General features: G+C 67.7%; 1 protein-coding gene across 1 annotated transcript; it reads right to left on the reverse strand.

Moving 5' to 3' along the window:
- Positions 1-4951: 4951 nt before the first annotated feature.
- On the reverse strand, positions 4952-12383 carry LOC123369161. The gene is made up of 6 exons (XM_045014521.1): positions 11449-12383; positions 10891-11189; positions 7836-8174; positions 6816-7118; positions 6135-6250; positions 4952-5632 (listed from the first exon to the last, which is right to left on the reverse strand). The coding sequence occupies exons 1-6, from the start codon at positions 12381-12383 to the stop codon at positions 5531-5533; spliced, it is 2094 nt and encodes a 697-aa protein (XP_044870456.1). The 3' UTR covers positions 4952-5530.
- Between the last annotated feature and the right edge of the window lie 3156 nt (positions 12384-15539).

Below are 15539 nucleotides of genomic sequence, written 5' to 3' on the forward strand. Positions count from 1 at the left end.
TGTGCCAGTCCTTGAGGTCACCCCCTCTCTGCCAGGGTCGAGCTGCAGACTCCTCCGCCCCTGGGATCGCTCGCTGTGATCCCCCGGGGGACCCTGTTACTGCAAAGTCCTTCTCTCTGGCCACACTCGCCCAGGGGTGAATCGCCCCTTCGTTTTACTGCTCCCCAGTCACTTACTGCAGGAAGCGCCGTCCGCGGGGTGCAGTCGATCCCACCGCTGCCACCAGTTGTCACGGAGTGTGGGGGAGTCCGGCCCTGCACCCCTCTTCCTGGGCTCACAGTGACTCTCAGCCAGCGAGTAAAACAGAAGGTTTATTGAACAACAGGAACACAGGATACAGCCCAGCTTGGGTTCAGAGCCAGGACCCCTCAATCTGGCCTTTCTGGGGGGGGGTTCAGGGTGCTTGGATCCCAGCCTAGGATCCCCTGAAACCCACCTCCCAGCTCCCAACCGAAGACTGATTCCACTCCCCCCTCCCTTTGTCTAGCTACAGCCAGAGGTGAGACCTCCCCTCCCCCAGGCCAGGCTCATGTTACAGCTGCATACCTGTCTCTGCCTACCAAGCACACAGACAGTCCCTGCTCTCACCTATCAACCACACAGACAGTCCCTATTCCATCACAGACTGTCCCTCCCCCATTTTCCACACACACACACACACACACACACACACCAAGGCCATTATTTCCTATTACCATGATGCATCATATCTTGCTGCACAGTCAATAAATTCAGATGGCGTGAGCCCAAGAGAGACAGACGTCCCCACGGACAGTCTTCCTCCCAGTGTGGCTCTGGGGCATATGCTGGGGGATTTTTACAAGAGCTCTCCATACAGCTTTAAACATACAGCTCCAAAAGCTACCTGGTTCCAGAAATCTTCTTTCAATCTTTAAGTATTAGAGACAATGGGGCGTCCCCCAGACACTTACTGCCAAATTGTTCCATTTTGTAAGGGGACTCTAACCCCCACCTCCCGCGTCGAGCGCTCACTTACCTCTCCAGGGGACTCGAACACCTGGACTGGGTCTCAAACCCAGGCTGGGACTCTAACCCAGACTACTTGGATCCTGTGCAAACTTGGACTGGGACTCTAACCCAGACCTGGACTGGGACTCTAACCCAGACCTAAGTTGTCAGGGACTCTAACCCCGACAATCTGCACTGGGACTCTAACCCAGGCAACCTTAACCCTACTCAACGGGTAGGTGGATGTTGCTGGATTTCTACGAGCTTCAGCTGGTTCACAGAACTCGCCTTATCGCCGACGCAGAGATCAGATTACCAGGCAAGGCTCCTCTAAATCAGAGGATGCGCGCTGCGTTGCCTCAGAGTCTGATCCCCCGCCGGAGAGTCAGACAAAGTCCCGGCGGAGTCGCCAAAGATGTCGGGGACTCGAACCCCAACAGCAAAGTTCGTTGTCTGACCGCAGAGAGACAGACAACACCAGCAAGGTCCAAAACAAAAGCTCTTTATTGACAAGTGCACGTGTCAGTAAAGAACTGCTCGTATCCGAAGAGAACCAGCCCCCCCTTTACAGCTTAGTATTAGCTTATATAGACAGTTTTATTACGTCATAAATTATTCACTTCACACAACCCATATCCCACCCCCCTTTGGTTAGTAACAAACCCTAATAACAAAGCACATCTGTCTTTCTTTATAATGTAAGCAAGTTGTGATGCCCCAGCAACTTTCTTATCAGCATAGTTGCCAAGCACCAGACACTGGAAGACAGGAGTTAACGCAGCTGGTAACTTGAGGATTGCACCTCCCTTTCTTATCTCACTTTTTCCCAGGGCTTTATGAAACATGCTGACTTCAGTCAGATTGACATAACTGGTTTTTGTGCTACATCTTTATTCAGGCCTAACAGTACCCCGCCCCGTCCGAGCCTGGCCCCGCTGTGGGGCAGGCAGCGCCAGGATCCCCATTGCCCAGAGGGCACCCGAGAGGCCGAGTGACGGGCTGTTACTGACTCCCAGGTTGGGCCCACTCGTGGCCCCATGCGGTCCAGGGGGGGGGGCCCCCTTTCAGTGCGACAGCCCTTCTCTGGGGGGCCCCTCTCTCTCAGGGTCAGGCCCCTCCACCTCCTGGAGCTGCACCTCTCTGAGCCTCAGCACGTCTGTCCCTGCCATGGGCCCCTCAGGGAGTCCCCTCGCTCTGGGCCCCCGGGTGTGATTTGTTAGACTGTTATAGCTTATTAAAATACGTGTGTGTTAAACCCAATATGTCATTTGTAACGATAGAGCAGCAGTTCAAAATGGAGTCTGAACCACCATTTTGTAAACTCCATCTTGTCCCCCCCTGTGCCCTGTCATCCCGGCCCGGCAACAACCGGATCAAACTGGTTTTTCCCGCCACGGGGCAAGCTCAAGAGCAATTTTACCTCAGCCCGTTTCCCGCCTTTGCTGGGACTGTACCATGTTTTCCCGCCACCGATGGCGGAAAAGGCCGGCGCTCACCGACAAGTGGTGCAGTCCGTCCTAGTGACTGCGCATGCGCGGCTCAGCTCATCCGTGCGACGTCTGTAGTCGGGTTTTACACGGCTATTGCCGGGGTGTTTGGGGTTCTGGGCCTGAGCTTCGTGCTCCCGTTGTAAGTGGCTGTTTCCCTGTTTTGTGTTAATTTCTACAGTTACGGTTTATTCATGCTTCTCCCCTGCCACCATTGTCCTCAGTCCCGCCACACACTTACCCGTCGTCAGTCGTTATTTCTCCCACCACACACGGGGGCGAGGGAAGGGGCCTGTCTGTGCACCCGGCTGCCAGGGACAGACATGGGAGATACGGGGCTGCTCTTCTGAGCAAAAGGGGCTGGTCTGATCTCTCGATCCCTGCACCACTAGCCACAGAGTTACCTGGGCTCCCCTGCGAGGTGACACCTCCACCCCCCGAAGGGGATAATGCCCCCTCCCCCCCCCCCCGTTCTCTAGCCCCCAGCGACTCTCCCCCAGCGTAACACAGGAGGTTTATTGAGAGCTGAACCCAGCACAGGAAACTCTCCGGCCTCAGGCCTGGCCTCCCTCAGCCCAGCACATCCCAGTCCCCCTGCAGCCAGGGGGGCTCTGCCTGCTCCCCCTCTCCAGCCCCGAGCCCCCCTGCTTCCCAGCTGGGCCTCCGATACCCCCGGCCCCAAGCCCCCCCTGTCCATTGGCTTCTCTCCAGGGAAACAGGGTCGTAAACAGGCAGGCCTGGGTCTCCTCTCCTCTCAGCCCCCCTCTGGCCCCTCTGGCTGGAGCCGGCTGGTCAGGTCACCGAGGTCCTCTCCCCGCAGCCCATTGTCCCCACTGGCCAGAACCGGCTGCGACTCCTGAGCTGGGTCTCTGGGTCACCTGGTCACCGGTCGCTGGGGTCTCCCTCCTCCAGGCCGTCGCTGGCCCTTTGTAACAACAAACTCCCTCTCCTGCCACCCCGTTAAACCAGTAACACCCAGGGACAGTGAGTCGTGTCCCCCGCATGCAAACCAGTGAACACAACAAAAAACCCCACAACTTCGTCACCCGGGCCCAGCCAGGCTGTGTCAGAGCAGGGAAGTGAGCCTGGCGCCCGATGCCCCAGCCCAGCACCCCGGCCATAACCCCAGCCCGGCCCAGCTAAACAGGGAATGGGGGAGGGGTCTGACAGAGCACCCCAGCCATAACCCCAGCCCCCACCCACCCCCAGCTAAACAGAGAATGTGGGGGGTCTGACAGAGCACTCCAGCCCCGCCAGCTAAACAGGTAATGGGGGAGGGGTCTGATGGACAAGCAGAGTGCCCATGACAGGGACGGGGGCTATTTTGTGCAGTGGTGAGAGCAGGAGCCGGTATCAGGAATTACAGCCCAGGATAAACCCAGTGCCGGCAATAGGAAGGGGGGTCAGGGTGGGGTCACCATGCACACCCAGGCACTGTCACAGCCACCAACCTACTGCTGCTGCTGGGGTGAGCTGCTGTCTGCTGAGTCTTCCCACCAATCAGGGGCCGGCTGCGCTCGTTAGGTGGCTCAGCCCAGACTGGCCCTGACCCCGGACACCCAGGGGTGGGGGTGGGTTGCAGGCAGCTCGCTGACTCGGCCCTTTCCCGGCTCTTGTGCGATGAGGAGTTTTGGGGAGGGGTGTTGCTCCAATGGCAGGAACTGCAGAGTCCCCCGGGCGGCCTGGACCTTGTCCTGCCGGCCTGTGACTCTGCCCAGAGGGGGCTGCGCCGGGGGGGCTCAGCCTGGGGGTAGCAGGGCCCAGCTGGGCGCAGGCAATGCCAGAGACACTTGTCACTAACGCCAGGCTCGTTCTCTGCTGGCTATGCAGAGCGTGATCCTGAAGCTGAGCGTGTGAGACGCGCACAGAGACTGTCTGAGTTTTATTAACGCCGCGATCACTATAAGCAAACTCACAGGACTAGAGCGACAAGCATCGCAGCAGGATCTGCACCGGGAACACTCACAGGGCCGCGGGTTCCCCTTCCGGGGAGATAAGCATGAAGGGCGTCACTGCCCTGCCGGCCCGAGACCCCCCTGAGGGCCGGGTTTGGTTCCCCACCTGTTCCTGGTACCCCCTCTCTGAGACCACATGGGATTCCGTCTCGGCCGCGTGCCCACGTTTGCCGTTCCTGGGGCTTGGACAGCTGGAGGGGTCTCTGCGGCGCAGGTCAGGGGTCTGGCTGCATAAAGCAGTGGCGGGGGAGCCAGGCCATCCCGCGCCCTGTGGCTAAACCTTCTGGCCCCAGGCAACTCACTCAAGCTAAGGGTTGTTCGAGCTCACGTGGGTCGGCCCTGTGCTAACGCCGCCACCAGGCCTCCAGCGACACCCCGGCTGCAGGTCCCTGCCAAGCCCCTTGCAAAGGGATCTTGTCGTCCCGTCACTTCCTCCTACCTGCAGCGCAGCCTTAGTTTTATTTGCACGAATTTAACAGGCAGGGGCTGGGGCAGGGCAGCAGGAAGGAGCCTCTTGAAGCTGGGGAAATATTTGCACTGTTAGTTTTATTTGCACGAATTTATCAAGCAGCTGAACTCGTTCTGAGATATAAATGATCATTCGCAGATCTCCTGAGCTCAGGTCATGGGTCAAAGGTTGACGTGTGTGTGCCCTGAGGATGCCAGGCAGGGAGTAGCAGGGCCCAGCCGGTCCCAGGCGACACCTGACCCGAGCGCTGGTTCCCAGCAGAAGGGTCCGCGGGGATCAGGGAGGGGTCACAGCCCAGTAACAACAGCTGCAGAGGGCGTGCAGAGAGACGGCTTCACTGCTGGCCTGAGCGCTGACCAGAGAGAAAACCACACCCCAGCCACACACCGGACACAGTGAGGGGCCGGGGACACGGGGGCAACCACGCAGGAGTCTGTGACGGTAGCAGAGGGGACACAGGCTGTGTCTGTGCAGAGAGCTCCTGCTGCAGCCGGCAGCTCAGTCACACCCCGGAGCAGTAAGGGCAGGGTGCTGCACATGGCGGCTGGGAGGCCGGAGCGCAGGAGGCCACAGGCCGAGGGGGTGCGGGAGGCACAGACAGTGCTGCGGGGACGGAGAGCGAAGGTGTTGCAGGCAGCGGTGGGATCCTCCTATCTGCTCCATGAGGAGATCGCCTCCCGAGCCCGCTGGAACCTCTGACACAGGGGGTTCCAGATCCGCTCCGTCGCCTGCTCCATCGCCTGCTCCACCATCTGTGCGCCGGCCATGGGGGAAGAGCAGAGTTAGTGCCCAGAGGGAGAGGCGTGAGTCACAGCTCAGGGCCCCGTCTCCACAGGGGCCAGGCCCCACGGCTGTCCAGGGCTGGTTACAGGTGCTGACACCAGCACAGGGCGTCTCCCTGGACAAGGTGCTATGAACAAACCCCCTGGGGGTCGCTTCTCCCCGTGTGTGAGGGTGACATCCCCCACCCACTGTCACTGGGGCAGGCCCCGTTTTTCCTGTGCCTGCCCGGGAATGTCCCTCAGGACACCCGAATCGTCCCGGCTCTTCGCCCCGCTCTGGAGCGTCTGGCCCCACACGCGCCCAATCGGGACAAGGCTGCACGGAGCGAAACGGGCTCTGGGCCGGCCCTGGGAACGAGGGGTGAGGGAGGACGTGTCAGGCCCAGCGCAGACAGGGCCAGAGGGGTCTGTGTTAGCCGGGGGCCCGATGCTGGGGCCAGTGCTGGGCACTCACTGGGCAAACAGCCCTCACCTTCCTCGGCCGGCTGCCGGTGTCGCAGCAGAGCCAGCCCCCCATGGCCATGGCCAGCAGCAGTGATGCTCGCAGCATCCAGAGCAGGACCCTGAGCCCCATCTCCAGGCCGCCAGCTGTTGGGGACACGCAGATCAGAGAGACGTCCCGGTCCCCCCGCGATCCCACCAAGCCCAGTGACTGCCAAGCCCCCAGGGGACCCCAGCGCCCACCGACTCCCGGGTTCTCCTGCCCCCGACCCCAGCTCCTGGGCTATCGCACGGGCACCCCCTCGGCTCCCAGGGCTGTGGGAGATTCCCCAGGGTGGGAGCGACCCCCGGGCTGTGTCCGGCCCTGGAACCAGGGAGGCTGGAGTTCGGGACCAGCACTGGGCCCGACCGATGGCCGAGTTACGGGGGAGAGGGCAGGGGCTGAGTCGCTCTAGACGGGGGACGTACCGGCCCAGCCCAGGATCGTTCGGTGGGGACGGAGCAGGGAGGACGAGGGGTAATGGGACCGGGGATTCCCAGCTGCAGACCAGGACCCGTCCCCCAGCAGCGCCGGGGGTGTGAGCCCGGAGAACCGCCCCCCTGAGCATGACGGAGGGGAACAAAGCTGGGGTGCTGGCTGGACGGGGCGGGCCATGGGGGGGCTGATACCGCAGCGAGGGGCACCCAGGCCGGGGCGACCTGGCAGCCTCACCCCTGAAGGCGATCCGGAAGTCGGCCTGGCGGGACTGGTTCAGCAGGGGGTGCCGTGCCCGGCAGGAGAACAGCGCCCCCAGATCCCGCTCCGTGGGGGTCAATCTGTAGACGGTCACCAGGCTGAAGGTCCCGTCCCGGTGCCCCCGGCGCGCGGCAGAGACGAAGGAGGCGTTTAGCTCCTGCCCGTCCCGGAGCCAGGACACTGCGATGTGCTGGGGGTAAAACCCCCGCACGCAGCACACCAGGGCGCTGTCCTCGTCCCTCTGCACCACGGGGCTGGGCACCTCGACCCGCGGCAGCGCTGGGGGAGACAGAGACGGGGAGTCCAGAGAGCCGGGCGGGGGGGGGGCTTCCAGGGCAGACTCGCGCCCGCCCTGCCCGCTAACCATCGCCCCAGCCGCGTCCTGCCCGCGCCCTGCTGACCCCCTGCCCACGCCCTGACGACCCCCCTGCCTGTGCCCTGCCCACACCCTGACGACCCCCCCGCCCGTGCCCCCGACGACCCCCTGCCCGCGCCGACGGACCCCCTGCCCACGCCCTGACGACCCCCCGCCCGTGTCCTGACGACCCTCCACCTGCGCCCTGCCCGCTAACCATCGCCCCAGCCGCGTCCTGCCCACGCCCTGCTGACCCACAGCCTGTGCCCTGACGGACCCCCCGCCCACGCCCTGCCGAACCTCCGCCCGTACCCTGCTGACCCCCTGCCCAAGTCCTGAGGACCCCCCGCCCGCACCCTGACGACCCCCTGCCCACGCCCTGCCGAACTCCCGCCCGCACCCTGCCCGCGCCCTGCCGACCCCGCCGCCCGCACCCTGCCCGCACCCTGCCGACCCCCCGCCCGCACCCCGCCCGTGCCCTGCTGACCCCCTGCCGACCCCCTGCCCCGGCAGCCACTGACCCTGGCCGAGGCTCTGGGGACGGGGCCACGCCTGGACCCCCTGCTCTGCCAGAGACCCGGCCCCAGCACCCCGGGCAGCAGGAATACGACCTGGGGAGGCCCCTGTGCTCGCGCCCCTACCTGCCACTTGCACCCGGACCGTCCCCTCCCCGTGCTGCCCGGCGTAGCGGACGGAGCAGCGGTAGGGGCCCTGGTCGGCCGGCGTGACGCGGGGCAGGAGCAGCGAGGCCTGGGCGTGGCCCTGCTGCTGGGAGAACAGGATGGCGCCCACCCGGGTGCTGATGGGGATCCCGTCCAGCTCAGCCACTCTGCTCCCCTGGAAGTGCCAGGTGACCCGCAGCTGCCCGTCCCCCTCGCCCGCCCCACGCGGGGCCGCGGGGAAGCTGCAGGTCAGGAGCAGGTCGGAGCCCAGGAGCCCCGTCACCGGGGAGGGGTCGGTGGAGACGAGGAACGCGCCGGCTGTGGGGGGAGCACAATACAGATCTGGGGTCCTGGGGGGGGCAGGGAGGCCCCGTGTCCCATTCCCCCCACAGCCCGCCAGTCCCCTGCCCTGGGGCCAGATTGGAGCCAGCACCCCCCAGAGGGGACAGGCCCCTGCCCCATCCCCCACCCTGAGCCCGCCAGCCCCCTGCCCTGGGGCGGGATTGGAGCCCGGTACCCGCCAGAGGGGACAGGCCCCTGCCCCATCCCCCACCCTGAGCCCGCCAGTCCCCTGCCCTGGGGCGGGATTGGAGCCCGGTACCCGCCAGAGGGGACAGGCCCCTGCCCCATCCCCCCCACAGCCTGCCAGCCCCCTGCCCTGGGGCGGGATTGGAGCCCGGTGCCCGCCAGAGGGGACAGGTCCCTGCCCCATCCCCCCCTGACCCCGCCAGCCCCCTGCCCTGGGGTGGGATTGGAGCCCGGTGCCCCCCAGAGGGGACAGGCCCCTGCCCCATCCCCCACCCTGAGCCCGCCAGTCCCCTGCCGTGGGGCGGGATTGGAGCCAGCACCCCCCAGAGGGGACAGGCCCCTACCCCATCCCCCCACCCAGAGCCCCCCAGTCCCCTGCCCTGGGGCGGGATTGGAGCCCGGTACCCGCCAGAGGGGACAGGCCCCTGCCCCATCCCCCACCCTGAGCCCGCCAGTCCCCTGCCCTGGGGCGGGATTGGAGCCCGGTACCCGCCAGAGGGGACAGGCCCCTGCCCCATCCCCCCCACAGCCTGCCAGCCCCCTGCCCTGGGGCGGGATTGGAGCCCGGTGCCCGCCAGAGGGGACAGGTCCCTGCCCCATCCCCCCCTGAACCCGCCAGCCCCCTGCCCTGGGGTGGGATTGGAGCCCGGTGCCCCCCAGAGGGGACAGGCCCCTGCCCCATCCCCCACCCTGAGCCCGCCAGTCCCCTGCCGTGGGGCGGGATTGGAGCCAGCACCCCCCAGAGGGGACAGGCCCCTGCCCCATCCCCCCACCCCCCTGAGCCCGCCAGTCCCCTGCCGTGGGGCGGGATTGGAGCCCGGTACCCGCCAGAGGGGACAGGCCCCTGCCCCATCCCCCCCACAGCCTGCCAGCCCCCTGCCCTGGGGCGGGATTGGAGCCCGGTGCCCGCCAGAGGGGACAGGTCCCTGCCCCATCCCCCCCACAGCCTGCCAGCCCCCTGCCCTGGGGCGGGATTGGAGCCAGCACCCCCCAGAGGGGACAGGCCCCTGCCCCATCCCCCCCCCTGAGCCCGCCAGTCCCCTGCCCTGGGGTGGGATTGGAGCCAGCACCCCCCAGAGGGGACAGGCCCCTGCCCCATCCCCCCACCCCCCTGAGCCCGCCAGTCCCCTGCCGTGGGGCGGGATTGGAGCCAGCACCCCCCAGAGGGGACAGGCCCCTGCCCCATCCCCCCCACAGCCTGCCAGCCCCCTGCCCTGGGGCGGGATTGGAGCCAGCACCCCCCAGAGGGGACAGGCCCCTGCCCCATCCCCCACCCTGAGCCCGCCAGTCCCCTGCCCTGGGGTGGGATTGGAGCCAGCACCCCCCAGAGGGGACAGGCCCCTGCCCCATCCCCCCACCCCCCTGAGCCCGCCAGTCCCCTGCCGTGGGGCGGGATTGGAGCCAGCACCCCCCAGAGGGGACAGGTCCCTGCCCCATCCCCCACCCTGAGCCCGCCAGTCCCCTGCCATGGGGCCGGATTGGAGCCAGCACCCCCCAGAGGGGACAGGTCCCTGCCCCATCCCCCACCCTGAGCCCGCCAGTCCCCTGCCGTGGGGCGGGATTGGAGCCGGCACCCCCCAGAGGGGACAGGCCCCTGCCCCATCCCCCACCCTGAGCCCGCCAGTCCCCTGCCGTGGGACGGGATTGGAGCCGGCACCCCCCAGAGGGGACAGGCCCCTGCCCCATCCCCCACCCTGAGCCCGCCAGCCCCCTGCCGTGGGGCAGGATTGCAGCTGGTGCCCCCCAGAGGGGAAAGGTCCCTGTCCCAGTCCCTGCCCCCTCTCACCCCCCGAGCCAGCCAGTCGGCCACCCCCAGCTGTTTTTTCACATGAGCCCCTGTGGTTTGGGGCTCCGGACCCCTCACACCCAGGCATTGGCCGGGGCAGATGGGGGTCCAGAGAGGCAGCCCCCCCCTCGATTCCCCCCACACTCACCGGCGCTCCCCAGCCCCAGGAGCAGCGCGATCCCCACAGCCATGGCGGTGAGGCTGGACTGAGCCTCCCCTGCTTGCTGGGGCCGTGGGGCGGGGGCTGGGTCACTCCCCGCCTGCTTAAAATACACCCGGCAGAGGTGTGTGTGGCTAAGAATAACACACACACACCCCGGTGTGTGAACCACAGAGCCCCGCTCGCAGCCAGCAGGCGTCAGGCTGAACGGGGCCCCGAGGCTGCTCTGGGTTACAGCCCCCCAACGAGTGATGGGATCAGCCCTGGCCCCACACACTCTCCCCTCCCCTTTGCAGCCCCACAGGGGGTTGGGCAGTGGACGAGGAGCCAGGACTCCTGGGTCCAGTTCCCACCTCTGCCACCTACGGTCTGTGTGACCTGGGCCAAATCCCTTCCTCCCTCTGCGCCTGTCGCCCGGCCCTGGGTGTGTCGGGGCAGGGGCTGCGCAGCGCCGTGCGCGATGGGCCCCGGGGGTTGCTGAGCCGGCTGTGTGGGGCTCTCAGAGCCCAGCCCGTGCCAGCACCACGCCGTGGGGACGCAGGAGCCGTGGGAGCCCTTACTCGGATGTGCTGCGTCTCCTCCATGCGCTGTGCACGTCCATCTGGGCGGCCTTAAATAGCAGGCCAGGGCTGCCTCGGACAGGCCTGTAACACCCCTCCCCAGCCCCAGCAGCTGCTCCTGCCCGGCTGGGTGCAGAGCGCGGCAGATCTCAGCCGCCCGGCTCGGTTTCCAAGGCTCGCCCAGGCCCCGGGCACCGGGACAGCCACCAAGGTGCCAGCCGGGGGGGGCAGATCGTCCAGGCGCCTGCAGAGCCCTCAGTGGGAACACGGTGTCGCTGCCTCTGTGGCTGAGGTCCCCGCTGTCAGCAGTGGGAAGCAGCAGGCTGCCTCAGTTTCCCTCTCATCCCTCACGTGGCACAGGGCCGCACGACTCCTCCAGGGGCCCCGCTCGCGGTTAGCTGCTGGCACGGGCGATGGCCGGGGGTCCGGACGCCCCAGCCACACGCGCTCGGGGCTGGGCAGTGGCACCAGGTCGGCCCCTTCGCTCAGGGCCCGCCCGGGACACAGGCCCCCCGGAATATCGCCAGGAACAGGAAGGCCCCCGGCTGAGTCCCCGACCTGCCCCCCCAACGCCGGCGGCTGTTGAGGCAGCGGGGGTGGCCCCAGATCTCCTCCAGCAGCTGCTTGGCGTCGAGGGCACCGTCCAGCCTGGTGAAGTAGGTGTGCAGCTTCTCACCGGCCTGCGCCTCGCCCGCCCCCACCTCCCACAGGCAGGGCCGCATGGAGACCACCCCGGCCGGCACCGTGCCCGCCAGGACCCCCTCCGCCGGCCCCAGCCCCGCCAGGATCTCCCGGGCCTGCCCCGGGAAGTGCGCCGGGGGGATCTGGCTCATGGCCTGGCACTGCGCCAGGGAGCCCGGGTACCGCCCCATCAGCTGGCGGAAGTCGTCCTTGAGGAACTGCACCAGCTCGTCCACCGGCGCCCCCCGGTGGCGGAAGTGGGCAGCGATGCCGCGCAGCACCGCCTCCATGTCCTCGGCGGGCTCCCCCAGCCGGCTGCCCCGCCGGGCGTAGGTCACCAGGAAGACGATGCCAACTGGGCCGTTCCTGACGCGCGAGGCGTTGAGGCAGCGGGGGTGGGTGCCACAGAACCGGCCCAGCAGGTGCCTCACGGTGCAGAGCCCGGCCCCCGGCCCCGGCCGGCAGTAGTAGGTGCAGGTTTTCTCGTAGCCAGCTGCCCTGTGCTGCCAGGCCCGGCACCACGGCCCAGCCTCCCAGAGATAGTGCGTCAGCGCCCGGGTGCAGCCGATGTAGAACCAGCAGCCGGGGTCCCCGGAAACCTCCTGGAGCCGGGTCTCCAGCTCACCGGGGGCCACCGCCTGCATCCGCCGGCACTGAGCGAACCGGGCGTGGAAACCGTGAACCGCGGCCAGGAACTCCTGGGCCAGCTTCCCCCGCAGGGCCGCGGCAGGGGTCCCCACGGGGCCATCCGCCTCCAGCGCCCCCCTGATGGCCAGCAGATCCGCGTTCAGGGTCCGGAGCTCCTCTGCCATTGCCGTGCACGGCTGCCACTGCCTCCCTGGGACGGTGCCCTGAGGGGGACGCAGAGAGCAGGGTCAGTGCCCGCAGCCTGATCCAATCCCCTGCACCCAGCCAGACACAGAGCGGGCCGAGGCTAACAGAGACGGCTTCTGGGGGAGGTCCCCAGCGATCGCCCCCTGCGTTTGCTCCGGCCTGCCCCACATCCCACCTCGTGTCAGGCCGCAGGGGATAGACAAGCCTCCCTAATGCACTGCGGGGCAGGGGGAGTGCTGCTATCCCTGCTGGGGAAACTGAGGCAGGGAAATCAGCCCAAGGTGATGCAGCAAATCACTGGAAGACTGAGGATAGAACCCAGGAGTCCTGGCTCCCAGCCCCACCCCTGCTCTAAACACCAGATCCCCCTCCCCTCCCAGAGCCGGGGAGAGAACCCAGGAGTCCTGGCTCCCAGCCCCCCTGCTCTAACCCACCAGCCCCCACTCCCCTCCCAGAGCCGGGGAGAGAACCCAGGAGTCCGGGCTCCTTTCTCAGCTTTAGCCCCAGACTCTAGTTTCTGCGCAGCCAGAAGCGCCTCAGCCCCTGGGACCCGCCCGCCCCCAGTACTGAGCCCCCCCCCCCCCCCCGTCCCGCTGCTCGCCCGTCACTGACCTGGGGGGGGCTGTGAGCCGGGGGAGCTGCAGGGCAGAGCTCCCCCCCCCCCCCCCGCACAGGGCGCAGCGAAAGCGAAAGCTGGAGAATTGCGCAATGTTTGCGCCTCGCCTCGCTGCTGGCAGCTCCAGCCCCGCCCGGCCCCGGGGGGGGGCACCTCGGAGCCATCGGCAGTGACCCCCCCCGGCCCTGCGCAGCCCCCACGCCCAGCAGCAGCCATGGCTGCTCCCCCCCAGCTGCCCCCCCCCCCCGGTGTGTGACCGGCAGCTGCGCCTCCGGGCAGGGCTGTGTCCGCTCCCTGTGAGGGGGGGCACCTGGGGGGGGCTGGGCACATGGGGACCCCTCGCCCGGCGCTGGATGCGGCCCCTCTGGGGTGGGGGGGGCTGGGCACATGGGGACCCCTCGCCCGGTGCTGGATGCGGCCCCTCTCGGGCGGGGGGGGGCTGGGCACATGGGGACTCCTCGCCCGGCGCTGGGACGCGGCCCCTCTCGGGCGGGGGGGGGGCTGGGCACATGGGGACCCCTTGCCCGGCACTGGATGCGGCCCCTCTGGGGTGGGGGGGGCTGGGCACATGGGGACCCCTCGCCCGGTGCTGGATGCGGCCCCGCTCGGGCGGGGGGGGGCTGGGCACATGGGGACACATCGCCCGGCGCTGGGACGCGGCCCCTCTCGGGCGGGGGGGGGGCTGGGCACATGGGGACCCCTTCCCCGGCACTGGATGCGGCCCCTCTGGGGTGGGGGGGGCTGGGCACATGGGGACCCCTCGCCCGGCGCTGGACGCGGCCCCTCTGGGGTGGGGGGGGCTGGGCAGACGGGGACCCCTCGCCCGGCGCTGGACGCGGACCCTCTGGGGGGGCTGGGCACACGGGGACCCCTCGCCCGGCGCTGGACGCGGCCCCTCTGGGGGGGGCTGGACACACGGGGACCCCTCGCCCGGCACTGGATGCGGCCCCTCTGGGGGGGCTGGGCACACGGGGACCCCTCGCCCGGCGCTGGGAGGAGGGGTCAGGCCGACTGGCTGGATCTGACCCCAGGAAGACCCTGCACCCGCTGCAGTGCTGCCCTCAGCTGGCTCCATGTCCACGCAACCCCTGGGGCGCAACCTCCAGGGCGACCCCACTGAGACCCCCCCCCCCCCGGCCTGCTCTGTCCACAGCCCCTGTCTGTCGGCCCCTGCGACCAACTGGGAATGTTCCTAATGTTCCCTCTGAACACGGTGCTGGTGCCTCAGTGTCCCCTCTGCAGTTCTTAGTATCCAGGTGGTGGGGTCAGGGGGTGGGATTGCTGCAGAGGAAGGGGCCAGTGCACCTAAATGCCTGGCACTCTGTCTCCTAGCAACTGATGGCCTGGGCCCCCCCTGCAAAGGTGCCAGCTGAAGGTGTTGGAGACAAAGAGGTCAGGTGACCTCCTGGCCCAGGGAAGGAGCTGAGCAGAGAGGAGGGGCTGGAGGGGGTGTCAGTCTGGGGCTGGCTGGGGACGAGGAGTGAGGGCAGACGTGGGGGTCTGGCTCACTGCCCCCCAGAATGGACCCGGCCGAGGGGTCCGGCTCGCGGTACCTACAAGCTCTGTGTTAGACCCTGTTCCTGTCATCGAATAAACCTCTGTGTTACTGGCTGGCTGAGAGTCCCGTCTGACTGCGCAGTGGGGGGGCAGGACCCTGTGGCCCCCCAGGACCCCGCTGGGTGGACTCGCTGGGGGAAGCGCACGGAGGGGCAGAGGAGGCTGAATGCTCCAAGGAGAGACCCAGGAGGTGAAGCCGTGGGAGCTTCTTGCCCTGCAGACAGGCTGCTCCGAGGGAGAGGAGGCTCCCGAGTCCTGCCTGGCTTGGTGGGGAGCAGTTCCAGAGCAGCGCCCGGGGACCCCGTGACAGCCCCCCTCCCAGCCAGGTAAGGGGCAGCAGCTCCCCCCCCCCACCGGTGGGCACGGGGTTTGTTCCTCACTGAGGGCTCCCGCAGGCGGCACTGCCCAGGGCAGGGTGCAAAGGGGGGTGCGAAGAGGAGCATTCGGGGAGCTCCCCCCAGTCCCCGTGGAGCAGACGGGGTGTCCCCTGAGGCCTGGTGCAATCAGCCTGGCCTGGGACCCCCACAGTCCAGGGGAAACGTGGGTAACCAGAGACACCCCTGTCTCCGTGGGGCGTGGGGCATTTCCTCCCTCCGGCGCTGCGGGTAAGCACACGCTGGCTGCCCGGGCACCACCCCCCGTACGCGTTGGCTACAGCTCTCAGCAACTGCTTGGCCATGCCCGGCCTGCACCTGGCAGGGGCGGCTCTAGAAAATAGGCTGCCCCAAGCAGCCGTGCGCAGCGCCGCCCCTTACCCGGTCCCGCGGCGGGTCCCCTCTTCCCGCGGCTCCGGTTGAGCTCCCGCAGGCATGCCTGCGGGAGCTCAACCGGAGCCGCGAGAAGAGGGGACCCGCCGCAGTCATGCCTGCGGCAGGTCCGCTCCTCCCGGGCTCCGGTTGACCTGCCGCAGGCACGCCTGCGGGAGCTCAACCGGAGCCAAATGCCGCCCCCCAGGGAAAGG

This window comes from Mauremys mutica, chromosome 4 (assembly GCF_020497125.1).
Source record: "Mauremys mutica isolate MM-2020 ecotype Southern chromosome 4, ASM2049712v1, whole genome shotgun sequence".
NCBI classification, from domain to species: Eukaryota; Metazoa; Chordata; order Testudines; family Geoemydidae; genus Mauremys; species Mauremys mutica.

Bases quoted from the DNA above. Each gene is read 5' to 3' on its own strand.
- LOC123369161 (XM_045014521.1), bottom strand. From the start codon at position 12,383: ATGGCAGAGGAGCTCCGGACCCTGAACGCGGATCTGCTGGCCATCAGG. The intron at 11,190-11,448 runs GTCGGGGACTCA...CACTGCTGACAG, and splicing joins CGCCGGCGTTGGGGGGGCAG to CGGGGACCTCAGCCACAGAG. The intron at 8,175-10,890 runs GTAAGGGCTCCC...CTCCCCCCACAG, and splicing joins AGGAGACGCAGCACATCCGA to CCGGCGCGTTCCTCGTCTCC.